This window comes from Urocitellus parryii, chromosome 3 (genome assembly GCF_045843805.1).
Source record: "Urocitellus parryii isolate mUroPar1 chromosome 3, mUroPar1.hap1, whole genome shotgun sequence".
NCBI classification, from domain to species: Eukaryota; Metazoa; Chordata; class Mammalia; order Rodentia; family Sciuridae; genus Urocitellus; species Urocitellus parryii.
Window position 1 is genome coordinate 176,709,206 of NC_135533.1, and position 27,751 is coordinate 176,736,956.

Sequence of the window (27,751 nt, forward strand, 5' to 3'; positions counted from 1 at the left end):
TAAAGAAAAACAGGAAACAAATGTGTAACCTGGGATAATTTAATCCTAACTTGATACACTATCAATACATCTATTACTGTGAGATATTTTTGAATTGGAAAGAGAAGCCAGAACAATGAGGAAATAGGTTTGACAACAAAAGCCAGCACAATAAGAGCAGAAAAACAGAAAAATTCTGAAGCCTTGAAGACTTTGGACTTTGGGCTAATGTGTGTCAACAATACCCTTATGGATTAAGCCATTTTGAATAGGGCTTCTGTTATTTTTCAATTCCCATTCTTTTTTGGGGGGTGAGGGGGAGTCCTTTTCTGTTTTAATTTTTTCTCCTTTTGACTTTGTACTTAACTTTAGATAGCCTACCACCTTCCTTTTTTTTTGGTTTTATTTATTTTTCTTGGTTGTTCAAAACATTACAAAGCTCTTGACATATCATCTTTCATACATTTGATTCAAGTGGGTTATGAACTCCCATTTTTACCAAATACAGATTGCAGAATCACATCAGTTACACATCCACATTTTTTACATAATGCCATATTAGTGACTGTTGTATTCTGCTACCTTTCCTATCCCCTACTATCCCCCCTCGCCTCCCCTCCCATCTTCTCTCTCTACCCCATCTGCTGTAATTCAGTTCTCTCCCTTGTTTCTTTTTTCCCCTTTCCCCTCACAACCTCTTATATGTAATTTTGTGTAACAGTGAGGGTCTCCTTCCAAATTAGTGGGAGGGAAAGGGAGAGAGAAGGGAAATTGCATGGAAAGCCTACCACCTTTCAAAGACATTTCCTTCCCTGAGATTATATAAAAGTTTTCTAAATCTTTTCCTACTATTTTCACATACTTTTAGTTTTTATATTTATATATTCTATCAAAAACTTATTATTCAATAAAGGTATAATCTAAACTTTTTTGTCCTAGATGGAAAGCTAAATACAGCAAATCTGTTTCCTTTTCCTTAATTGAAATCTCATATATAATATATCTAGTTGGCTCCTAGGTTGTTCCACTCATTTGTTGGTTGATTTTTGTAATATCACAGAATTAGATTGATTAAAGTGCAGCAGATTGAACCCTGAGCATGTACAATTACCACAGAAATATTCTCCAGTCTCTAGCCAGTTTTATAGAAATTTTGGAGAAAATGTGAAGAAAGGAACTCCTTACATATTTTTGGTAGAAATGTAAATGAGTACAACAATTATGGAAAACTGTGTGGAGGTTCCTCAATTAAAAATGAATCTATCAGGGGCTGGGGTTGTAGCTCAGGGGCAGAGTGCTCACCTCACACATGCGAGACCTTAGGTTCAATCCTTAACACTACATAAAAATAAATAAATAAAACATAGGTATTGTGTCCAACTACAAGTAAAAAATAAACATTAAAAAAAAAAAACGGATCTATCATATGATACACTGATCCCACTGCTGGATATATATCCAAAAGAAATGAACTCAGTATATTAAAGCTACATCAGCACTTCCATGTTCATTGCAGCACTAATCACAATAAATGGAAACAATTTAAGTGTCCATTAAGGGATGAATGAAGAAAGAAAATGTCAGGTCCATATACAAAGTGGAATACTATTTGGCTATTAAAATGATGAAAATCTGTCATTGCAACAACATAGAAATAAAGTCACTATGTTAAATGAAATATTTCAGGTACAGAAATATAAGTACCACGTAATCTTACTTATGTAGAACCAAAAAAGTTAGTCTCATAGAAGTTGAGAACGAATGGTGGTAACCAAAGGCTAGGGAGAGTAGTAGGGTAAAAAGGACAGAGAAAAAGGTTGGTCAGTGGGCACTAAGTACCATTTAAATAGGAGAGCTATGCTCTGGTATTCTATTTTATAGTAGGAAGACTAAACATTACCTGGTACCCAAAAAATATTCATACTTATTACATGTCAAATAAATAAATACTTTCCAAATGCAAAAAAAGCAAAAAAAAGTAGTTTTAATATTTCCCTGTCTTTTTTTTTGTACTTCCGTGTTCTGTGACAACTCCAACATAATTATAAACATGCTAACAACAACAATAAGGACCATAACTACTGACAGAAATTTTTAAAGAGCACTCCATGTTCTTAACTCCAAAGTAAATACTATTATTGTCCTCCTCTCACAGATGACAAAAGTGAAGATTAGAAGTAAGGGAACTGCTGATGATGAGCAGCCAGCACATGGGGAAATTTTTATTCAAATAAACAGGATATGAGTCTAAACTCAAGGCTTTTAAGCACTAAACTATGTTATTCTCCATTAAAATAACTATAATGCTTTTAGGAACTATTCAAAGTAACCAGATCCAGTTTTAATGAAACAGATTATCACTGAAAATGATGATACATTCTAAGGAGACACAGTCAGCATGCAATTAATAAAAAGACATTACTAGCATAAGAATTAATATAAAGACAGTACTAGATTAAGAATAAAATTATTCGCTTGGATGTTCTGTATATACAATAACAAACACGTTATTTATTATAATGGTAATCTTTACTATCTTAAACTTTGTAAGTTTGAGTTAAGTATATTGCTTTTACCACAGGTGTTTTCCGTTACATTAAACTGAAGTTTGGCAGTCATCAACTAGATGTAAGTTATAATTTGATTGTTTTGGATTTATGAATTTCATCTGGATTGCCTGTAAATGTATATTTGGAAAAATAAGCAAAAATATTCAAAAATATGTATCTTCACTGGAACACAATAAACTTTAACAGGAAACCTAGATATCTTGATATAATTAAATGATTCATTTTTCAATAAAAGTAAAAATAATCTTGTTTGCTTTAGTAAAGAGTCAAATAACAGGAACATAAATAAATCAACTTGAACAAATTTTAAAAAACCATTCTGAAGCTCTATATCTGTTAAGTTTTAAAGACTAATAGTACATTTATTTATTTATTTATTTATTTTTTACATGCCACATCACATATTTATAAGTGCTGTACTTAGGAACAATATTTATACATTCAACTGGAAAAACTTCTATTACTAGACTGGCTTCAAAGATGCTGTTTATAAACAAACTATCAAAAGTTGAGAGAAAAGATTGAACATCTTATAGAAGACAATTTGGTAGAATGTCTTATAATGAGAAACAAGCATATGTGCTTCAATGAGCTTACTTTTCTTGCCATGCAGCTGACAAGCAGCTCTTAGATTGCTTTAGCATTATGATACAACTCTGTATACAATAAAGGTTGCATTATTGCTCTATCACTTGTCAAGGTGTATAGAAAATTTTGAGTCAACGGATGCCACCTGTAAGATATTTTCATTACCTGTTTATAAAGCAACTGCTCGTTTTCTCTAGCATAACAGAAAAGAACATCTGTAAGAATCTTTCTCACATTTTCTTGTTGGAAAAACTGCATTTCGGGAAACCTGAAAAAAGAAAACACAGGATTGAAACTGACTAGCACAATTTCAAGAATCACCCTGAAACTCTCATCTCAAAGAGGTGTTAAGGGCTGCTTCAGGTTTACAACTCTGTATTTGCCTTGCAACTTACACCATTGGTGGGATTAAAAAAGGAATAATAAAAGGAAAATGATTATATCCCAGGGGTTAATGACATCCTTCAACATCTAAACATTTCAAAACTCTTCACATATTAAAAGTCACTGCATGTGTGAATACAAATTTTGAAAAATAATTATAGCCTACATAGGTTTGTTTTAGCCCATTTGGTTTTTAAAATTAGAATGTGAGTTTGTGACAGTACCTTTTCAAGAAATACATTGTCATTGTTTTTTGTAAATTTCAGAATTTCAAGTACATATGACCACATTATCAGTTTCATCTGATTAAAATGTAGATTTCAATTGGAACAAAAGTTAGTATACACTAGTTAAATGCTCTCTGGATCAAAAACTCTATCAGGTGCTTTGAAGTAATGCAAAATAGAAAAAGGGTAGAGAATCTTCTTAAAAGGAGTTCAAATAGTTGTTTATAATCCAAGAATATACAGTTCGAAGAACCCAAATGCAAACACACAACAATGCAATACACAACTATCTGTTGAAGACTGAAGGTATGTCATCTTGGAATAAACAGGGAATTCTGAACAGAATTTTTGGGAGAGGAATGGCATGAAAGATCAGTGGGATCAGTAAGTAAATCAGAAGGAAAGTGATGAAGGTACAGAAGGCAGTGGGGATTTCAAGGGTGCAGGACAAAACTGTAACTAGTAATCAGGAGGAATGAATTACTACCAGCAGGGAGAAAGAGCATGGGGAAAAAATATCGGACATGTCTTTCTGGGAAGAGCTTTCAATGCCGAATTTAAAACTAAAATTCAGTGACTACATTTTTGAATAGGGAAATAAAAAAAGAAGAGTCTGTGGTTAACTAAGTAAAAATAAGTCAGAAAGAGAAGAGTTTCTAGGAAGGCTAAGTATGTTATAATGAAGGGAAATGAAAACTTTACAAACATAACAAAAGCCCTTATTCAAATATGCTCCATAAGTTCTAGTTATGTAATCTTGAGCAAATAATTGCCTAACTACCTCATCTACTAAGTAGGGAGAAAATTGATCTTGTAGATTGAGATGAGATCATGTGAAAACACCAAGAACAGCACCTGAGAAGCTGTAACCACTCAGGAACAAAGATCATTAATTAGTCTTTGAGTAATGGAACTGAAAAGTGAATTGGGTGATACTAGAACTAGAAAATAAGAGACAATGTTAGAAAATTAACAGGAAGACTACGTAGAACACAGAGAAGTGGCAATTACTGAAATAGAAAAATAATCCTCAATGGAGTCTTTTAAAGAGCAATAATACCCCTTTTCCTTCATATTATAATGGTTTCCTGCCTTCTTTAAGAACAGAATAATGCCTCTCAGATATGGAGTTTCTCTCTTTCTTCCTCATTAAATGACTGAAAGTTAGCCCTCTGGTTCATGACCAAAGATTTGGATTAACTGGCTTAATAATTTTGTGTGTTCCTTTCCTTCCATAGTATTTGCAAACTTTCTATGCACACTGGCCCAAATAAACACCGTTTCACTATTGCAATCTGAATGGAACATGGAAGAAATTACCAAACTGCTACTCTGTAACAAACATCCACAAACTATATAATAAGAGTTCAACATCTAAAATATAAAAATGTATAAATTATATTGTATACCAAATCGTGGTTTCATTTAAATGCATACAAACCTCTTGCAAGATTAAAAACTTAAAATCTAGAAGAATTAAATTACAGGTAGATAATTTAAATTGCCCACTTTTAGCAAACACCCAATCAACTGAAAATGCATATTAGGCAGACAGCACATCTACGCCAAAGTACAACATCTACAATGCTCTACAATGCAAAAGTGCCAATTTATGAAATTTCAAGATCTTCTTTTTAAGAGAAGCTACAACTTGTTCTCTAAATTCTGATGAAGAATCCATAGCATCAAATAGGCATAAGGTACAAAGATTGACAAAAGTACTGAAAGAGAAATCAAAGTCTATGTTAGTACAGAAGTTAGAACAAGAACTGAAATTCAGAGAAGGTTTAGCTGAAAGAGCTGGGAGATTATCCAAACTCAGAAACTAATTAGCAATGAAACTGCCACAGAGAAACCGATACCTGTGCCAATGCATCTGAGCAGTCAGCAGACAGCAGTACTTTCTAACTCCTTCCCTTACCAGTTAGAAATGTCAGAGAAATCAATTTACGTAAAATCCATGACTTCAGAATGACACAGAAGAACATGGCTCAGAAGGTGGATGAACACGTTTAACAATAACATACTTCCTACATAAAAGTACTCAATGGTCCTATTTTCAAGGTGCAAAACAGAAGGCACTGCATTTATAGGCATCAGCTAAGAAGAGAAAGTTAGTAACATTTCTAGGAATAGTAATTGGTTTTGGATGATATACTTCAAGTTTCAGAATAGCCTCCCCTCCCCATTTGACCTCTAGACTTTCCTTTTACCCCATGCCAGTTTGTGCTGATTCAGGATAATTAATTTTGACATTAGGCTAACCCAGCTATTTCATTTGAAAGGCGAATTTGTTTTTGAAACAACAATAACAAAGAATATTAACCCAGTCTGGATTAGACAATTGCTAAGATTTTGAAAAACCATCAATGACTACAATTTCATACAAAAAAGAAAGAACAGTAACTTCAGAAAAAATGAGGTTAAAGCATAAAAATGAGAATTGAAACTGTAAAGGCTCATGATTCTTTCAGCCCAAAATATTAGCAGGACAATAAAAGGGAAAAATTCACACTACATAGGAATTGAAGACAAATTTTGTGGTTATCAGACAATGAAAGTCCAAGAGAAGTCATTTTTTGCATTTGCCTGGAAAATGAAAATGGAAATGTGAAACAGGTGAGGGTAAAACTCTGAAATTACAGAAAAACAATGAGAAAGTAAGTTTTTCATCAAGAAATTTATACAAAAAAATCTAAGATATATATTTGGTGGAAAACGTGATTATTTCAGCTTTAACTCTGTTGATCAACATTTGAAATTGCAGAGTTTCTCTTAGACATAATAGGGAATTTGATTGAATAAATCTGACATAGAAAAAATATAAAATCAACACACAAAAATCAGTAGTGCTTTTCTATGCTAACAATGAATTTTAAAAAATCAAGAGAACAATGTGATTTATATTAGTTAACAAAAATACTTAGAAATAATAAGGAGATAAAAGATTTATAAATTGAAAACTATGAAACCATTATGAAAGAAACTGAAGAAGGTAAAAATAAAAAATATCCTGTGTTCCTGGATCAGAGGACTTAACATTGTTAAAATGCCCATACCACCCAAAGCACTACACAGACTCAATGAAATCCATATCAAATTCCCAATGATGTTTAGAAAGTAAAATACTAAAATTCCTATGGAAACATGAAATAACCCAAATAGCAAAGATCATCAAGGATTACAACCCAAAGAGCCAAAAAAATAAAGCTGGATGTATCATACTGACTTCAAACTGTATACAAAACAATGATAATTAAAGCAGCATGGCACTGGCATAAAAACACACACATCAACCAATGGAACAGAGTAGAAAGCACAGAAATGAGCCAATTCATCTACAGTCAATTGATTTTTTACTAAAGTTCCAAGAATACACAATGTGAAAATGACAGTCTCCTCAATAATGTTGTTGCAAAAACTGAATATCCATATGCAGAAGAATTAACTGGGACCCTTAACTTATTTACACCAACCATATAGGAAAAAAAAATCAACTAAAAATGAATTAGACTTAAATATAAAACCAGAAACTGTGAAACTACTAGAAGGAAAATACAGGGGAAAAACTACATTGGTCTGGACACTGACTTTCTTACTTTGAACTAAGGAGCACAAGCAACAAAAGCAAAAATAGTCATAGGGGATTACATTAAAATAAAACCCTTCTGAGGTTGGGAGTATAACTTGGTAGTAGAGTACACACTTAGCATGCACAAGGCCCTGAGTCTAATCCCAGTAGTTGCTTACTAAATGAACAAATAAAAATTTAAAAAATAAAAAATTTAATTTCTTAAAACCTCTGCTCAACAAATGAAATAAGAGAATTTTCTCCCACTGTGGAGTGGGAGAAAATATGTGAAAGCCATACATCTGAAAATGGATTAATATCCAAAATGTTTAAGGAATTCTAACATCTCTATGAAAGAAAATAATCCAGTTAAGAACAAGACATTTATCAAAAGATGATATAATGGTTAACAGATAAATGGAAAATGTTCCATATCGCTTAACATTAAGGAGATAGGAATTACAATTAGGACCACAAATGTATTAAAATATAATTATTTAATCTATTAAAAATTCTGCTGTATGGAAAAATGAGATATCATAAAAGTACTGTGTATAATCTTGGCTTTCTATCTTAAACCAAGTGTTAGACAGTAGTGTTTTCAATATAGGTTTTAAAAATCTTCCAATGTAAACAGAGAAAAGAGCATAATTAATCTGAATCTACCTACTACCTAATCAGTTTATATATATATATAAACTGATTATATGAAACTGATTTTATATATATATATATATATGAAAACAATATATGTGTGTATATATCACCTCCCTAGTACTCCATTATTTTGAAGATAATCCAGACAACATCACCATATCTATAATATTATGTTTATTTCTAAAAGATAAACAGTTTTTAAACCACAGTATTATAACACTAACAAAAATAATAGATTAACTCAAACATCCAATGTTCAAATTTCTGTGATTTCCCAAGACATTTTAACACTTTATTCAAGATCTGAGAAATATCTATCAATGCACTGCAATTTATTAATGTCACTTAAAATTCCTTTACTTGATAGATTTGTCCTTTTCTTTTTCTTGCAATGAATTTATTAAAGAAACCAGGTACTTTAACCTGTAGAAACTTCCCATGTTCTGACTTTTATTTATCATATCTCCATTGGGGTATTTAATGTGTCACCCTTCCCCTGTATTTCCTATAAGTTGATGATTAAGTCTAGACAGTTAATCAGATTCAGGTTTAATTCAAAGAGATTCTTCATAGAGAGATAAGATGGTTGAAAATAGGTTCACCAATTCTTTGACTCTCCTTCCCTGTGAAGGTAGAGGAATCTAACCTCCCTTCTTAGTGACCAGTTTCTCACAAACTAAATACAGCTAAAGTGATGCTGTGACATAGGTTTTATCTGGCTGTCTCTCTGAACCAAACCACCATGTTGTGAGGAAGCCAAGCCTTGTCACATATAGCTTGTGGGAAGGATAAGTGGAGTGCTTCAGCCACAGCTTCAGAGGTCTAAATTCAAAGTCAGCTTCAACAGCCAGTCATGGTCATGAGCAGCCTCCAGATGACTGGAGCTTCTGAGTTTAAGGCTGCTCCAGATGGGGGAGAGCAATGAGCATTCCTGCTGAACTTGGTCCAAGTTATATATTCAGCAACACAAAGTCTGCTATTGTTTAATGTTTTAGTTGGTAAATAATGTAGCGATAGATAACCAGAGCAGTTAGTGCTATATGCTTCCATCAGGAGGTATCTAACAGTAGCTTTCTATGTGATGCTAGCAACCACTGATGAATATTGCCTAGACTTATTAATTCATTAGAGGTCATAAAATGGTAAGACTATAATTATTTTTCTTCCTTTAATATCTAAAACACTTTTAAAAAGAAACATTCTTTTCATTAAGTTTTAGCTATTCTGAAATACAATTCACCATAGTTTAAAAATTCTTGTTCATTTTCATTACATTTGGTTCACAGATGCTTGTGGACATCTGATTACACTAAGATCTATTAATGATAGGAATGGCCACTAGTTCTCACACAAAAGTAGTTTATGACAAATAGATTAATCTACTTGTCTTTTGGATATCTTCTCATATGACTGGAGTATGGTAGAAAGAATGAGGAAGAGTGGGACAGAGAGCAACTAAACACCAACTTTAGAGCCCCCAACTCAGGAACTCAGATGCCTGTTGGAAGTTAATTGAAAAAACATCCAGCTAATGGTCTTATAATACAGAAAATAAAGGGAAGCCAGGGAAATATTTGGGCTATCTGTAATGGAGAGTTTCACAGAAAACAAAGAGCAAGAAAGAATATTTCTAAGCAAGAAAAGGGTTAAGAAAAGAGTGAAATGATAAAGGGCTTTGTCACTGCATTATGGTACATAATTAGGTAATTAGAAGTATTAAAACAGACAAAGCATTGGGCCCAGATGAATTACTGAAGATGCTAGTATTCAATAAGATGCCCCAAGGGAAAAAAATGAAGCCCTTGGTGAGGGTTTATAATCATGCAGTGGGACAAAGAAGCACAGAGAGACTTGAAGTAACAATAACTGATGCCATGTCTGCATTTCAAAACCAGAAAAACAAAACAAGCACTCATCCAAAATTTAAAATGAGCTGATGAAAACTCCCTAGTATACTATCAAACACCAAAGTAACTATAATACCTTACTATAGTTTGTTTTATTAAAAAAACTGAAAAATTAAGCCAAACCATAAGAACAATAATTTGATATAGAATAAAAGCAGACACATCAAATTATTTTTCTTCCTGTGTGGAAAATTTCATCAGTTTCTTTATTCAACCAGGCATGGTTTGTGTGTTTTCCAGGTTCAGACATAAGATTTAGTTTCCCAGCTTCCTTTTCAGTTAGTTGTGGCCATATGACTGAGTGCTAATCAAATGGAATAAAAGTGGAAAGTATGTGTGAAAACAAATCTCTTCTGCCTTACTCCTGGCAGGTTCCTGTATACTTCTCCCATTCCAGCTGGTCAGAATGGAGAAGATCACTGGGAAGACCAGAGAAGCTATAGGTAGAATGTGGTTTTAAAATACACTTGCAAATTTTTTGATACACCTCCCTTCTGTGCTAACATATAGCATGAAAAGCACACAATTTCTATCTGATTCCCTTTCTCTCTTGAATCCCTTGTTCTGGAGAAAGCCTCCTCTGGAGAAGGACACTTTGGCAGTCCCATGGAGAGATAGATACACACGAACAGGAATCAGTCTGAATCCTCTAGTCTTAATCAAGACATCAATGGTCTGCAGCAGTAGGAGAAACCTGACTGAATTCTCATAAGAGACTCCTAGCTAAGCTACTTGCAAACTACTGATTTGCAGCAACTATGAAATAAATGATTATTGTTCTAAGCCACTGTTCTGGTTGATTTTCATGTAGTAAAAGATAATTAATAGAGGTCTTGAAATCTGAAATCCAGGTAATATTCAAAACAACTAAAATACATAGTAGAGATGTATATGGGACTTGGATAGAAGCCAGAAGCACCTTCAAGAGATTGTCACTGAAGGGCAAAAGGGTACAAAACAGACAGTTAGGTAAGGTCCTGGAGTGGGCCGCCAATGAGGGTTTCAATGAAAATTAGGAAAACAGGAGAAATGGAAGAAAAAGGTCCCTTATTATATAGTAGAGAAAAGTCTGACACTATGGCAGTCTCTGGTTTTATGAAAAACAGAAAATGTACCTAACAAGTTGGGTGATCTAGCTAAGGAGATATTCACGTAGAGTGTTGAAGGTACCACCAGGTTTATTCTTGTTACTTAGAGTAAAATGAAAGAAAAGCAAAAGGAAGAACTAATAAGCATAAATTAGCTGAAACTTGCTATATCTGAAAATAAAAGTTTTTCTCATTCTCAGTCTTTCCAGTCATCAAATGGTTGCTAATATTAAAACAATGCTTTTGGACAATCTCAAATCTAGGATACAGACAGAAAGACAACATGAAAGATGAAACCTTTAATCTTGTTACACTATAAAACCCTTCATTAGTATCTCCAGAAGCTCTGAGATAATGCCTCAGGGCCCTTCAGTCAAACAAAGGCTTTGAGAAAGATTTAAAAAGTGTGCCTCAGAGAACCTCTAACAGGAAGAGGTCAGGCCTACACTGCACATAAGAGCCTCTCATATCAAAGAATTCACTGGTCCCAAATGTTAATACTCCCCAAACTGAAAAAACACTGCAGTAAAACATATGAACCCAGAGGGCAGAAACCTATGTACTCAGTCTCCACCTCTTAATATTTCACTCACCAGACTTTACTTTTTAACCTACTTATAATCATATGAACTTAACCATAAGTGCTGCTTTAAATAACCTGGCTTGGGCTGGGGATAAAGATCAGTTGGTAGAGTGCTTGCCTTGCATGCACAAGTTCCTGGGTTCAATCCTCAGCACCACAAAATAACAACCACCACCACCTGGCTTATTTAAAATGAAGAGGATCTCAAAAGCAAAAAATTTGCAGGTCACCAGCTATGGTTACATGTGCTATGCTCCATGTACTACTGCTCCTACATGCCAAAGACTAAGAGCATCAGGGTACTAATCTAAACACTGTAACTAAATGTTCTTTAGCAAATAAACCGATATTTTCATTCAAATACTAAATATACATATGTGTGTATATGGTTTTTAAAAACTCATAAATTAGAATGAATGTAAGCTAAGAATTTGCATGCATATATGAAACAAATAGGAAATAAATACTTTAACACAAGAGCAGTATGGGAAAACACATATTTCCAGATGTGTGTGTGTGTGTGTGTGTGTGTGTGTGTACAAACATACAACAGTCATAATTCTTTTGCTTTTATCTTAAATATGAAATGAGGAAGGACTGTAGGCCATTGGACAGAACTGCTTCTCGTATTTCTGAAAATCTGTTTTCCCCCTCTTTAATATTTAAGAAACACACACATAGGTTGCCGACAACTCTTAGAGAGCGGCTTGTGTTGTAGTTTTCACTTTCTCGGCTGTGAACAAGTGCATATGTGAGGGCTGGTCGTGCATGCACAAGCATGTACGTTGCCTGCATTAAATAAAATCACAACACAACACCAAGTACATCCACTCATTCATGTGTGCCTGCAGTCCACCTCAAGGAGACTGAAAATATAAATACAAGCTGCTATTTTGGTGTGATCACACGAATATGGCAGCTTGTATTTTTTTTTTCTCCTTAACATTTTAACACTGGGCAGATTGTCTGCATTAACACACACCAAAATCAATTCTGCTCTAAAATTGCTTGTAAAAATCCTCTTCCCTGAGGAATTAGCTTTTTATTTAAATAAAATATGGGTTTGGAAGAAACTGTGTAAAAGATACCAACATTTAGGACATCTTAACTCTGTAAAGTGAGAGAGTCAATGGACCAATGTACTAGCAGTATTTTTTGCCAAAATGGGAATTGAAGAGGAGGGAGAGATGGTATTTATATTAATATTTTTAAAAAATTGACTGTAAAAACACTTCTGTATACTGGTTTGTTTGTTTTCCAGAAATGGCCTAGTTATTAGCCGCAGACTACAATGTAAGGTAAGAACTACATTTTAGGTGCTGGGGTTGTAGCTCAACAGTAGACTGCTTACCTGGCACATGTAAGGCACTGGATTCAATCCTCAGCACCACATAAAAATAAATAAAAGTATTGTGTCCATCTACAAGTTAAAAAAAATTAAAAAAACTACGTTTTACCAAAATCTTTAGGTAAGACACATATACTATAAGAATAGATTTTTCTCAAGGGGAAAGAAAGGAAATAAAAATAAACATTTAGTATATGCCACATCTAAATGTTCAGCATCAATAAAAAATAAAATTTAGATACTCACATCATATATTATATAAAATATAAAAATGTGTATGTTGCTGTTCAGCAGAACATTCTGTAATGATAGAAATATTCTATACATGTATTGTCAAGTACAGCAGCTTTTAGCACTTGAATGTCACTACTGTGTATGAATACTGAATATTTTATTTTATTTAATCTTAAGCTTAAATAGACAACATACCTAGGGCCTAACAAACTGGATAGCACAAATCTGTTGCTTTAAAAATAATTTTAGCAATTACTAATAAATACACAAAATAGCAAATGATAAGTGAGCACAAAGTTTGTTTAAATCATGTTTGAAGCTTAACCAACATATAAACTATGAACAAAAAGAAGCATTAAAATGAGTTTCCATTTTTGTAAGAGAAAAAAAAACAATCTACAACATGAAGAGTCAAGGAAAACATGATCTACTGGAAATATTTACACTATCTAGAAATACAAAAGACTAAAAATTGAAGAAAATGACTAGCACATCCATTTGACAATTAGATAAATTTTTAAGTATAGTCAAAGTTAAGTTACAAGGATAAAGACAAGTTAAAGAATGCTAATCATTTACTTGAGAGAAAGGACACATTTAAAGATGAGACTATTTGGCAATAGTTATAAATATGTTAATTGGCAAATGATGGTATAGATGCTGTATTATATTTTTAGAATAGACCTTGATAGACCAAATAACACTTCTTTAGCATCTACTATGAAAATGATATTTTACCCTAACCTCATTATTTCCCTTCATTTTAAATAATACTAAAACTCAGTATTAATGCTACAGCTTTTGAAATATGGCAAGATTTGTCCAGAATGGACAATGTAGTTTCTAATTTAGAAGTGCTATAAACTTGAAGCTCCTAGAGTTACCTTTTGATTATCAGTGTTTTTTTTTTTTTTCAGTAACAAAAATGGGAATAGTAACAACTTCATTAGTTAAGAAGCAATTAACTGAAATAAATGAAAAGTCCTTTGAGGTAAAACAGGGTTAGTGACATAAAAGAATATTAAAATTAGTTGAAGAGGAAGGTAATATTTAATACAGTGATATATCCAGATCAAATAAATTCAATAATGATGGAAAAAAACACAGCTCAGAAGATCAAATTTTCTTGTTTAAACTAGAAAGTTGACCACAGAAGTATTTTTAAAGGGTTCTTATGTCTCTAAAGACTGAAAAGATGTTAGTGTAACTAGAATTGAACAACACCAATTGTCATTGATAAGTTTCACAACTACAGATCATTTATTAAGCATCAACTTGACTACATACATTAAGACAAAAATAAGAGTAGGGCCAAAACCTTCAGGGATTTGTCATTAGGTAGAAAAGTAAGACCTGGGTTAACCCCAGAGCTCTTCTACATAGTACTGCTACTAGGACACCAGCTATACTGCACTATCCCTGTGCCCCCTCTTCCTCTATTATACTTTAAACTTCTTATGGGTATATAAATATTTATCTTGGCATTTCCAGTCCCTGGTGCCCTGAGCTATTAAGATAAATATACTGAATGCACTGGCAAGTGGACCTAAGTAAATGTTAGACCCAACAATTAAATAATGTCATTAAAAAGTTTAAAGAAAATTATATAGAACATAGAATAGGCACAAATTCTATCAAACTGAAAAGACTAGAAACTCAGAGACATGGTGTTAATCAACTTAGGCCTTAAAGGGCAAGCTCTCAGAAATCCAACAGGGAGAAGTAGAGGGAAACAGCACTCAAGCAGAGGAGAGCATGGAAAATCAAAGTACAAAACTTGTTCACAAAGTAATGCCAGAAGAAGTAGTCTAAAAGGTCACTGGGTGTGTGTCAGGGAAACTGTGTAAATCCATTTTCTCTGCAGTCCACAGGGAGTCATAGACACCTTTGGATTAGGCAAGTAGCACAATTATTCATTTGCTTTGAGAAGAGTCTAAAGCACATGGACTAGACTGGAAGTGGAAAGATGTTAGTGAATAAGTAATGCTGTATCCTTTTCTGAGCTGTGTACTTTTTTCTTGTTGCTTTACAGACTGGATGGGGGCAGAGGGAATGGACTTTAGACCACAGAATGTCTTGTAAAGGTACAAAGTAGTAAAATTATTCAAGTTATTTAGGTTTTGTGATTAAGCAATTCATTAGGCTTTAAATGACACTAACTAATTACCTTATAGGCACCATATTAAGAGAGGGTATGGAAATCTCCTCTAAATGTAGAAAGAGACATGGCAAAGCCTTCAAGTGGAGGGGAGATGGAATTTCGCTCATTTATACTATGAACTATAGGTGCTCCTAGTTGCCTTTCTTGAATTTTGAGCTTACAATGTTAATTAAGATATAGTAGTATAGATAATTTTTTTAAAAAAATTAGTACTATATGTATGTCTATGTGTGTGTGTACTTTAACAAGAAAAATACCCAGAAAATGAAGCAAATAGTTAAAAGAATATGGCTTTAAAGACCTAATACTCTTTTACACAGCAAAGCAGAAATATTTAAAGTAGCCAACCAAAATGATGAAAAAGCTCCTATTTGGTTTGACTATCCGGTTTTTATTTTCTCCCTCTCTTGTCTTAACTAATCTGGTCCCTGTGGCCTCTGAGTGGGTGGCTGCGTAAACGCCACACTCCCACCATTTCCATTCCATAACTGTGGAGATATGAATTATAATCCTTCTCAGTAGACAGATAGATTTGAAGCTATCAATTTTTTTAATATAACTGCTTGGCACTTTTTAAGGGATACCTCTACTGCTTGGTTAGCAATATTTACTGCACATTTTGAGGCCTGTTTTATTGCCATTGATCATACAAATTCTTGATTCATTAAGAAATTCCTTTGTTTTATTCAAATATTAATATAATGCCTCGTGTGTCAATACAAGGGTGCTTTAATTCCTAGAGAAATCAAGCACTGTTACCTAACACCTTTGACAGTAATTTCACTATACAAATGGGTGATTCCCAAGTTAACTTCACAACACAAGCTCATCAAAATGACCCCATATTTCTCATCCTGCACCCCATAGTTAGATATGGTTTTGATGAATTGTGAATCCATGATTCCTCCATTTTAAAATGAAATTATTTTAATTTTAAAATAGAAACTTTTGTCCATTCAATATGTAGTATAACTTAAAGGCAGTCCATGTCATCTTGTTATTCAGTGTTTGGGAACAGGAAAAAGATGAATCTTAAAAAGCCAGAGAGAATTTGACATTATAATAGATTTAGTGGGAGTTGAACTAGCAGTGGAGTACACAGGCAAAACTGCAGAAGGACTTAAGCCATTAGAGATACTTATAGCTCTTCACATACCTGGCTGATCCCAAATACCAATGATTTTATTTGGGAACATTTATATAAATTACTGCTGTTACTACATGTAACAGTTGAGCATCCTTAATTTAAAAATCCAAAATCCAAATTGTTTCAAGATCCAAATTTTTTGGATAACAATACGATGCTCAAGAAATTTCAGATTTTGGAGAATGCTGGATTTTCAATTTTCAGATGAGTGGCGATCAATTAGTAAATGCTATGCAAATATTTACTTCAAACCTGAAAAAAATCAGAAATCTGAAACTCTGTTGGTCTCAAGCATTTCAGATAAGGGATACTCAACCTGTACTCATGAATCTACAGAAGTCTTATGATTACAAGACTATTCCCATTTTACAGAAAAGGAAACTGAGGGGAAATATGTTGAAAATAATCTGCCTACAATTGTATAGCAAAGATAGCTAGAACTCACCCTAGGGTCCAAGTCACAAATTCCATGTACTTCCCACCACATGACTAAGAAAGACAAGGTCTAATATATAATAGTTGTGAACATTTATTATGTAGTAAACAAGAGACTGCTCTTTCACATTGTAAATACTAAGTAAATTAAGAGGCTTGCAAACCTCAATAGCTTCAAGAGAAAGAGAAGTAAAATAGATAAGAATAGTGGTCATTTAAAAAGCAATTTGGTAAGAAAGGGATTTGAATGTATAATGCAAAAGGCAAATAATACAAATATAAATCACTACATAATATAACCATATTAAAATAATTTAACCAGTTGTATCAATTACCAACAATTCATTTGAAGTCATGTAAATCTGAAAAAAAATTATAATTTTAAGATCAATGTTAGAAACATTTTTTAAAAAGTAACATAGGGAATAATCCCTATTAAAATTTGATCAAAGGCTTTGCTTTTCATTCAAGTAAAATACTGCATTCAATTTTGGCTCCTCTATGGATTTACATTTTGCTAAAACTGGTAATACCAATTTGAATTATTGAAAGTAATATAGTTTTACGTACGTTCTTCTGACATCTTGTTCAATCATTGATCGTAGTTCTTTGTCTTGGAAAAATTTATTCCAAAGACTCTGAAACAAGGAGAACAACCTAATTAAAATAATCCCATACTTTTGCTTGACTTCTATGACTTCAATTTAATAATTTAAGTGATTAAATTTTTTCTTCTCCAAATTCTTATTTCAGGTTTCTCAGATAAAAATTACCCCAATCCCAGGTTTTCTATTAAAATCTAGTTCAATCTCAAAAACACACCCTTATCCTAACATCAATTTTTCCAGTCTAATATTATTTTACATGTTTTAAAAATTCTTTATTTCTATAAATTGAATGAACATTTTCACTGCTGTACACTATTCTACTACTCTCCCTATAAATAATAATAAAGTACTTGGATTAGAGCAATATCCACAGGCCAACTGGTCCCAACTTGTACCTGACCTGAATTTCCAATGCACTGAGAGAGATATGCAATGTTTTCTACAAAGCCAGGTTTTATAATCTAATAGGCTTTTATCAAGGTTTAAAATGTGAACTTAGAGAAAATTTTAAAAATACGGAATATTTTATGGTGTAATACCAAAGACTAACTACATATATCAGGAAAAACAAATGCTAACATTATGTAGTGAATGGGATTTTTTTTTTCTATTCTTACCTAACTAGACAGAAATGAGAGCAGCAATAATTGAAGAAGTTATAAAATGTCTTTAAAATAATGATCATTCTTGGTTTTTACTGGAATACTAGAGGTCAGCCTAATTCCTTTTCCTGGTCTTTTGAAAACTTCTTCAGAGATTTACTACAAAGAGATACTTCCTCCTTCCTGGAAGTTAGTCCTGCTAAGTGGACACTTCTCTGTATAGGAAGGCAGACTTTCCTAGCCTCTCTGCACTCCCATCTTGATAGAATAGTCCAGTTCTTAAGCATATGCTCTTCTATTTTATCCTTCATATAGACTGCTGGGACTTCTCTATAGTGCCATTCCACTGAAGTAAATCATGAACTTCCTCTAACATTTTATGTATATACCATAGATTTATTTCCACCAGATTTTAGGTAGTACAGTATGTGGAGTAAAGAAAATGCTTGTCATGAAATACACTGTTATCATGGTGACTTTTAAACTCTTATGGGTAAAAATAGTTGAGATATAAATAAAGGAGAACTTTACCCCTTCATCCTGTGAAAGGGGATTGTTGATCATCAAATCTTGTTGGCCAACAACCTTCCTTGGGTTTGTGATATGCTGGTAAAGAATGAAAACACACAGAAAGATCAGAGGCTACTGGACTTTATAAATAAAAGACAATTACATTAATTACATTTACTATTTACTTACTACTTCTTTAATGTTGCTGTACCATGCTCTTAACTCTTTAATTCTACTTATCCATTGACTTTTATCTTGAGGAATAACACAAAGAAACAGCTGTCAAGGGAAAAAAAATTGTAAGAATCATAAATACAATGTGAAACCAAGCCAAAAGAATAATCTGCAAATCAAAATCGATATTCCATTCATGCTATTTTATATTCATATCATTACTTTAATTTCCAGTAATTTATATTTGTGGATATTTAAGAAACATATAGTTAGTTAGAAATTTAAAAATTGAGTAATCAAAAGCAAAAGTAAGATCTCAGAAGCTGCACCATAAAATAGAATCAAGCCTCCCTCCAGATTCATATTAAAAATGAAAAAAATTCCCATTCTATATTCTAATCTTATAGGAAGTAGCAGGGAGATATTAGCAGGGAGATATTACAAGGTACAAGTTCTGATTAGTAATTTTTAGATTTAAGGTTTATTTTAAAGCAAAGCAGATAAAGAACAGAGAAGAACAGTAAGAATAGTCTGAGAAAGGAGAATATTGTCTATGAAGCAAACTCATTCAAAGCAAAAATGTAATTTACAATTGGCAATCGGCTTATGAAAATAAGCATTTTTAAAAAGACAAATTTGATTTAATTTAGTTTAATGCAACATTAAAATAAATCTGGACTTAGGTTTATTTTTAGCAGACAAAGGATACTAAAAGTTAAACAACAGGGAATGGGGGTGAGGCACAAATATTTGTATACAAATATTCTAGCAGCAGGTCTCCTGTCTTTACTGCCTTCATCTAACAGAAGAAAAATGTATTTTAATTATTAAATCTAAATTATTAAATCTAAAACTGTCTAATATATCATGTTTCTTACTGTCTTTGCTTGCACAGACTCATTATGCTTAATATAGGTAGATAACTCTAAAAACTTTTGATAAAAATCACTTTTAAGTCACATCTAAACCTAAATTAATTCATTTTGGATAACAAAAAGAAACACTTTTTCAAAGCAATTAAAAAGATAACTGTGAGTTATGATTACTACTTTTGGTAACTAATGACCTTTCCACTGAAGGAGAATGACCCAATTACCTTCCAATTCTCCTTGCTGCCCTTCAGTTTGTGTTTCTAGCAAAAGAAACAGAAAAAATCTTTTCCATCTGCTTATGAAGAAAGAAGGGAGGGTAACCAAATGAGGGTGCTTGATACAACACAAACAGGAAGATTATCCACCTCCCCCACTTCTGCCCAGCTTCAAGAATTTCTACAAAAGCCTCTAAGCAATACAAAGGTGTTGCTCTGAAATTTGTACCATACAGACAAATGAAAAGATAGTTGTTTTGAATGATTCCCTTAAAATTATTCAGGACTAACATGGTTCAAGCTTACTAGTAAATGTCCTATGAAAAATAAACACGGATGGCCAAAAAACTGCAGTGAAGTCCCTTGGAAAAATTCAGCGATCCTCTGCATGGGTAATCTTCCAGGGCATCAGGTACTGTGTTGATATATTGCAACCACAAACTGTAAATAAATATTTTCTTCTTACCTTCCAGCAAATACTTCGGAACCTGCTGCTTCTCAGCTGCCCATTAATCCCTTTCTGCCTTATTGTTGCCAAGTAATTGTTGTTTACAAATAGTTCTTCCCATTCTTTCCTATATGAAAGAAAGCAAAGCATGGGAATCCTTTTGTTACAATTCTTCTGCTTCAAGAGGAATGCTACAGAAAAATAATTTTAAATAAGTCTAAGAAATGCAACTTTTAAAATGTATATATTTAGTTTCTGTTTCTGAACGCATGGCTGTCTTTTTGGACACAGTTCTTCTGTAGATTTAATGAATATGTAGATAGCTATAATTATGCCAGTTACTGAAATTCATAATGTCTATGGAGGCTATTCCATTCCATCTAAAATGTTGGTAGTGCAATTCAGTGACTAAACAAGAAAAAAAAAGAATATTAATAACAATACATGACTGCTTGAGCCATTGACAGATGTATCTACTCTGAAAATAGACTTTTAAAAAAGGTATTGTTGATTACACTGGCTTCTCGCATGAAATATCTATTTGAATAAACTGCTTTCTCCTTAATGTTAAGCTGGGCATTTAAGTATAATAGAAGACTACTTTCTTTAACTGTTGGTGGTATTTACTATTGAAATCTCTGCAACTTCTTTCTACATGATCGGTTTTAAAATTTTACCAGGTGCAGGCAAATTTGAAGAAAACATCAAAAAATTAAGAAGCCTCACTGTAAAAACTGTTAAAGGCAAGCTTGAGTACCTTGCAGTACCTATGGCTGAGTAGATAAACAACTGAAATATGCCTCCCAGGCATGCAGACACCAGGGGCCTAACACCTGTGCCTCATTAATATACAAGTAAATCTGCTCTACTGGGAAACAATTGGAAATTAATTGTCCCAAACCATTTACTGAGTTTGAATAAAGGAATTAGACCTATATTTCCAGCATCTTGCACCAAACTAAACATTAAGAATCATTTGTCAACAGTTGAGGCTACTGAGATCAGTTTCATGAAATTACTCTTGAATTCCATGATTGCACAATAAAATTAACTTATAATTTAAAATTTATTATCAAAGCTGAAACCCTGGGGGCAATCTGTTAAGAGAGATTTCCTAAAAAGAAAGTCACTAAAACTCTGTCACTCTGTCAGTGTTGTTTATGTGCACAGTTGTCACTGACTAGATCCTACTCCTTTTGAGAAAGGATGGCCTTGCATACTATGCTGACCACCATGACCTCAACTACCTGTACAACCAGAGTTCAAAAATATGACAAGCCAGGGCTGGGGATGTGGCTCAAGCGGTAGCGCGCTCGCCTGGCATGCGTGAGGCCCGGGTTCCATCCTCAGCACCACATACCAACAAAGATGTTGTGTCTGCCGAGAACTAAAAAATAAATAAAAAAAAAAAATATGACAAGCCAGACACACCTTCTCCACAAAGTTCCACAAGAATGATCAAAAACAATACCACATTCCCTACTGCCATCAGAACGTCCAGCCTGTAGAACGGATCCCATTACACCATTTCTTCTTCCAATAGAGGCTTGTAGCTAACTACGCCAAATGGTGCACAAGCTCCAATACAATGCTAGAAGAAAGGCATCTCTATCTCCATTCCAAAAAAATGTCTTTTCTTACTCTATTAATATGAAAAAAAGTATTAATTTGCATTTGTGTTATTAGTGAAACTGAAACATTTTCAAACTTTTGGGTCATCTGGTTTCTTATTTATTAAAACTTTGCCCATGATAAGCAGAATAGGATAGTAGTTTAGAGCATGGGCATGAGAATCACAATCCTGGGATGGAAAAGCCAGCCATGTAGTCAGAAATAGTAAACTATTTACACTCTACTTATTGTCAGCACACATAAAAAATTTACTTAACCTCATTGTGTCTTAGTTTCTTTACCAATGAAATAATAATAGCATCCCCCTCAAAGAATTATTATGAAGATTAAAAGAACACATGAAACACCCTCAGAAGTGTACATAGTACACATCATTTTAAAAAATTGTTAGAATAATTATAATATTGATTTTATTTTAGATGCTTTATTGTTGATCCAAGAGAGAAGCTTTTTCATACATGTAAGACATTATCAGGCATATATATTTTAACCCAGTTGGCTTGATTTTCAACACAATAAGGCTTTTTAATTTATATAAAATTTAGATCTAAAATTGCTTTCTCTTGTTGATTGGTCCAGTTGTTTTCTGAATTCTTGATCATGCACAGATCAAAAAACTATTTACTGAATTTTGTGTTTTTTTAAAAAACTTTAAACCATTTATATTATCTATGATGTTTTAAATATTTTCTATAATTTCACATATATATATATACACACACACCCACATCTCCTATTATTAAAGTTTGTTTTTTTTAAATCCAGTTTTTACTTTTATTCAAAATGAGATAAGCAACAAGTAACTAAGAACATTAAGAGTACATTTCAGAAATCTTATGCTTGTGTAAGTAGTTTGTGCTTTCTTAAAACAAAAAACACCACAAATTTCAAATGTATTCTGAACCTAAAAGGAACTAGGCACTTCCATGGCCTGAAAACACCAATAATTCCAAGTAAGAGAAAGAAATATAAAGCAATGACTCTTCTAGCTTCTTTTAAAATCAGCTTCTATTCACAGGTACCAAGAAATTGTAAAAGTACAGGCACAGCTGGTCACTAGATTTATCTCCATTTTGTCAAATGAAACAGGCTTTTAAGGTCATGTTACATATTACTTATGTAATGAAATATAATTATTTGTTAGCTTAAATAAGACCCTGTAACTTGATTACAGTGTTGGTATAGGGAAAAGGACACTGAGATATATCAATTTATATTATCTCTAAAATTCACAATCATTTAAATTTATTCATGGGTACTTAAGAGTTCTCTAATTAAGTCATAACATCAAAAACTGAAGAAGAGCCCTAACAATCAGGCCCACAAAGTCCACAAGATAATGTATTAATTGTCCTTCTCTTCAATGGAATAGTGTTTCATCCAAAACTGATACAAAGTAAGTAAAATATTAAGCTCCTACTATGTGTTTAACACTTATAGACATTTAAAACCTTAAACTAGGTGCATGGACAGATAGACGTGCAAAAAATTGTATGAAGATTCACACAAAGCACATTACTAGTAAATGAAAGAAGAAATATCTTTAGACTTAAAAATTAAAACTCAAGATATAAAAATAATTGTAGCACCACAGGTGATGAAACTCTACTCCCAAGAATTAAGTTATGAGAGGTTAGAAAGACTCAAAGTGTTGAAAGGTGCTTCAAGGGGAGCTGGATCAAAATGAAACTTTCTTTTACAATCAGAAATATGAATGATGGGTTTGCTCCTAAACCTGGAGGAAAACAATGGGAAAAGAACAGGGAATAGTGAAGATTTGGTGGCAGAATTTTTCAGTTTAATTAGCAAAAATAAAGGAAACATAGTTGCTACACTTTGTCTTATATATTATATATAAGTGTATATTACAATTATACGTGTGTGTGTATATATATATATATATATTTCTGATGATGATGTCATTAAAATGCTAAAAAGTCAACTTATGATATATTTTGGGTAAACCACTTCTAACCACTACAATAACCCTCTTAGAGTTTTGGTTTTACTACTTTATGAATGAAGAAACTAAGGCTCATAAAAATTAAATTACTCTCAAGACAAAAAAGAAATGAGATTTTTTTAAAGCACCCCAAAACGACCTCTTGGCAGTAAGTTGGGGTAGAAATGTTTTCTCCCCCCGCCCATTTTAAGTTTTTGAATATTAAGTCTGAGGGCAAGAGATAAGTTTTCAACTGCTGGACTGAGAAGATAAGTCAATAACTGCTACAGAGAGCAGTTAAAAACATACACTTAGTGTACAAAAGCCTAAGTGATTAGACCTTTAAGGCCTTTAAGGACTCCTTTTTAAAAGCAACACTAGTGCCATCTGGTGGCAATTACTCTTGCATGCAGGTACTGTGTCCCTGACAACAATCAGCATTTAATCAAGGAGGGGCAGGGATGGGTAAATTTTATTTCTCATGTCAGGGTCAATGGATTAGTAGTTCAGAAGCACTGTGTTGAGAAGTTCTTTGAGCCTATGCTTGTGCTCCTCAGGAAGAAAAATGTTATGACTGGAAAACAGCCATGAGTGTAGCAATCATTCTCAAAAATGAGATCAACTTTTGCAGTGGCAATTGATGCTTTCCCTCTAATATAATTTATTTAGCCATTTAAGCCTCTTGCAATATGGACTTTTTTTAAAAAAAAAGTAAATCAATTTTAATATGCACTGAATACAGCTGATGATTATAAGAGATATTTCCAATTATATATTTTAATGTAGTATTTTCCTAAAATTTGCACATAAAATTAATAAGAAACTAGTTAGTACCTTCTAAGTTTATGTGTTTAAATAGTTTTTAACCTAAATGATGCATAAATTATAAAACTATGTACTAATTTAGGTCTAGAAAACTTAATTATTGTCCCACATGTTGATACACTATAGAAAATTACATTCTATACTTTGATAATTTCTATCCTATTTCTAGACATCATTTAGATACAGAATAACAACTCTATGTGGGTAACTTAAGAAACCAAACAACTACAATAATGGTAAAGAGTTGAGACACTAAACATAATTTAGGAATGAAGGTCTCCAGTACTTGGTGAAGGAGAGCTATTTTGGCTTCTGATAATGAATTTGCTGATTGAACAAGGATGATCACTAAGAGAAAGCCCAAGTCACAGAGTGTAGAAGAAAAAAAGGAGGAGAGGAAACACGCTTCTCTCCATACTTCTGAGAGGTATGGAGAGAGGGCATTTGGCAGAAGGATCCCTCAGAGATATAGATTACAAGATCTGCCAGCCAACCCTGACCTCCTTACTGAGATCTGAATAGAGAAATGACAGAATAACAAGCAGCAGCGGCCAGAGCAAGATGCAGATTACTATTTACAAGCAGAATTAGATCACAATTAAATGTGTAGAATATGTGAAGTTGAGGAAACAAAAGGTAAAACAGCTAAACTTGATACAAAAAGGTTTATACAATTATAATTGTAACCCTAAAATACATGCCAATATTTCAAGAATTGCCACAAGAATTTTGATCACATTTGTTTTATCAAATGCAAAGGAATAGGAGACAGACTTTTAGAATATTTCCAATCAATACAGAAATATATTAGTGAAACATTTCCATCTGTGAAAGGACTGTACCTTAATTCCAGTATTCCATCTGATATCATTTTAAAGCTATGATTTTGAAAATACTATTCAAATGGAACAAGGAACATCTAGCTTAAAATCAATGAAAATATGAGCAGTGTAAATTAGGTATGTCAGCATCAGACTGTAAAGTGTGGCACTAGATATGGGTAAGCTACAACATTAGGACTGCAGGTGCCAAGATCAACCAGATAAACACTGATGTTATCTATAATTACCTCATTTTTAGCTTAAATCACAGGTAATGAGGGAACTCAGAGTCTCTAAAAGGCAATTAGAAACTGTACTGGCTTTTTTGCTTCCTGTATCAGGAATTTTTAAAAACTTACTTTTATTTAAAGCTTTTTTTCCTCTTCATAAAGAAACATCGGGCATATCACTTATACATACATAAGTACATATAAAACAGAATGCACAATTACCCACAAGCTTAATTTGGATTTCTTCATACATCTAAGTAAAATATGTTCTCACATGGTAAGGCTCCACTGAAACAAAGGCAAAGAACAGTTCACTGCATGGAAGTTTGCTAAAATGGATTTAAGATGATGTTTTCATTTGGGTTTGAATTAGATTTTGAATTGGGAAATCTTGAGCTTCCATCTTAATATCTACACTGCACAAAGAACTTAGTTAGAAACAGCTCAAGATGGTTAGATATAATATTCTTAAGAAATATATTATTTTCTTCAAAATACAGTGTTTAAGAGCCTCTAAATTGAAGATCATATAAAACAGGTAAACTCAACAATGCTTTCAGAAAAGGAATCAAGGAAAGCTGTATCATAAGCTTTTTAATTTCATAAAAACTTTTTAAATTTATAAAATATTAAACTCATAATAAAGGTCATTATATTATTAATCAAGAATCAGCATTTAGAAATGAGGTGAGAAAAGGATCCTATATCAGAATCTCTCTATGAAATGGTCTGTAGGGAATAATCTTATACTCCCTGGTTTAGTGGTGTTTCTTGTGTAATTAATAAGTAGGGAAAAAATGCCCTTCTTTTGAGACTTCTCCCACCATACCTTCTTTATCTTCTTCCCAATCCCAACCCACATTTACCATGATATTTGTGACAATTGGAAATGGATTGATACCTAACTTTTAAAACATTATAAGGAATTTGCTACACTATCTGGAATATAAACAATACAATAAAGAAAACTCTTCAGAATCAATAACAAATTATTTTCCAGGAATTTTAAAAATAGGCATTTATTTAGTAAAATCTGATATACTAATTAAAACCCAAACCTCTCTCTTCAAGCACGTTTTCCAAGAGTGAGTTGATTTATAGGGCATTATATAAATAGAAATATGTGTATGGTAGAATAAGTATTTTCTCTTGAAAAGATTAAAATTGATTGTTAAATGAATAAAAGATTCAGCAAAAATACAATCTCTAGAGCAGCAACATCCAGTAGAACTTTATGAGGTGCCAGAAATGTTTTATATCTGATTGATATAGTAAAGCAGGAATCATATATAGCTAGCTATTAAGCTATTGAAATATGGCTAGCACAAAGAACTACATATTTTAATTAATTTGTCTAAATTTAAATAGCCTTATGTAGCCAATGGTTCCTGTTTGAAATAGCAAAGCTCAAAATATTTTAAGGATATCACTCATATGTGCATTCAATTGTTAAGGCAATATCTATAAAGATTCAAGGGATGAAATGACACATGCTCATATATGGTATAATTGGGGAATTAAAACAAACATTAAAAATTAATACATGTGGTTAAATAAGTCAAGGTAAGTCTATAAAAGATGTTGTAACACAGTATATAATTACTCTAAATAAATAGTGCTAATAAAAGAAGTATTGGATATAAATGAAATACTTGATCTTTCTTGTCTCAATGCCTTTCCTGTGGGTGTTTCTGACACCATCACAATCCTCTGCCTTCTGCCTCTTCCACCTCCCTCTTCTCATATATAAACATGTGAAAGTTAGGAAAACAGATCTTTATATGTGACAGTGTAACTTTTAGTAGTTACTAAAAATGGTCAATGCAGGAAACAACTAGAACTAAGATTCATATCATAAGTCAAATATAACCATTCTCAGTAACACACTGGCTAAAAGAACCAAGAAACGATAACTTAAAATAAAGATACATGGGTCAGGAGATAAAATTAAGTTAAGTTTAAAGCCAATGATAAACTTTAAATTTATTTGGAT

General features: G+C 32.8%; 1 protein-coding gene across 5 annotated transcripts in view; it reads right to left on the reverse strand.

Annotated features, from left to right (window-relative positions):
- Positions 1 to 27,751, reverse strand: part of Tbc1d5 (TBC1 domain family member 5) — a 501,737-nt gene that overhangs the window by 210,781 nt on the left and 263,205 nt on the right. For all 5 annotated transcript variants that reach the window (XM_077796237.1, XM_077796238.1, XM_077796235.1 and 2 more), the window contains 5 exons: positions 20,327 to 20,435; positions 18,789 to 18,878; positions 18,621 to 18,695; positions 17,450 to 17,517; positions 3,303 to 3,405 (listed from right to left, as the gene is read on the reverse strand). In XM_077796237.1, the coding sequence (XP_077652363.1) occupies positions 3,303 to 3,405; positions 17,450 to 17,517; positions 18,621 to 18,695; positions 18,789 to 18,878; positions 20,327 to 20,435 (445 nt within the window). The remainder of the gene's footprint in view (positions 1 to 3,302; positions 3,406 to 17,449; positions 17,518 to 18,620; positions 18,696 to 18,788; positions 18,879 to 20,326; positions 20,436 to 27,751) is intronic.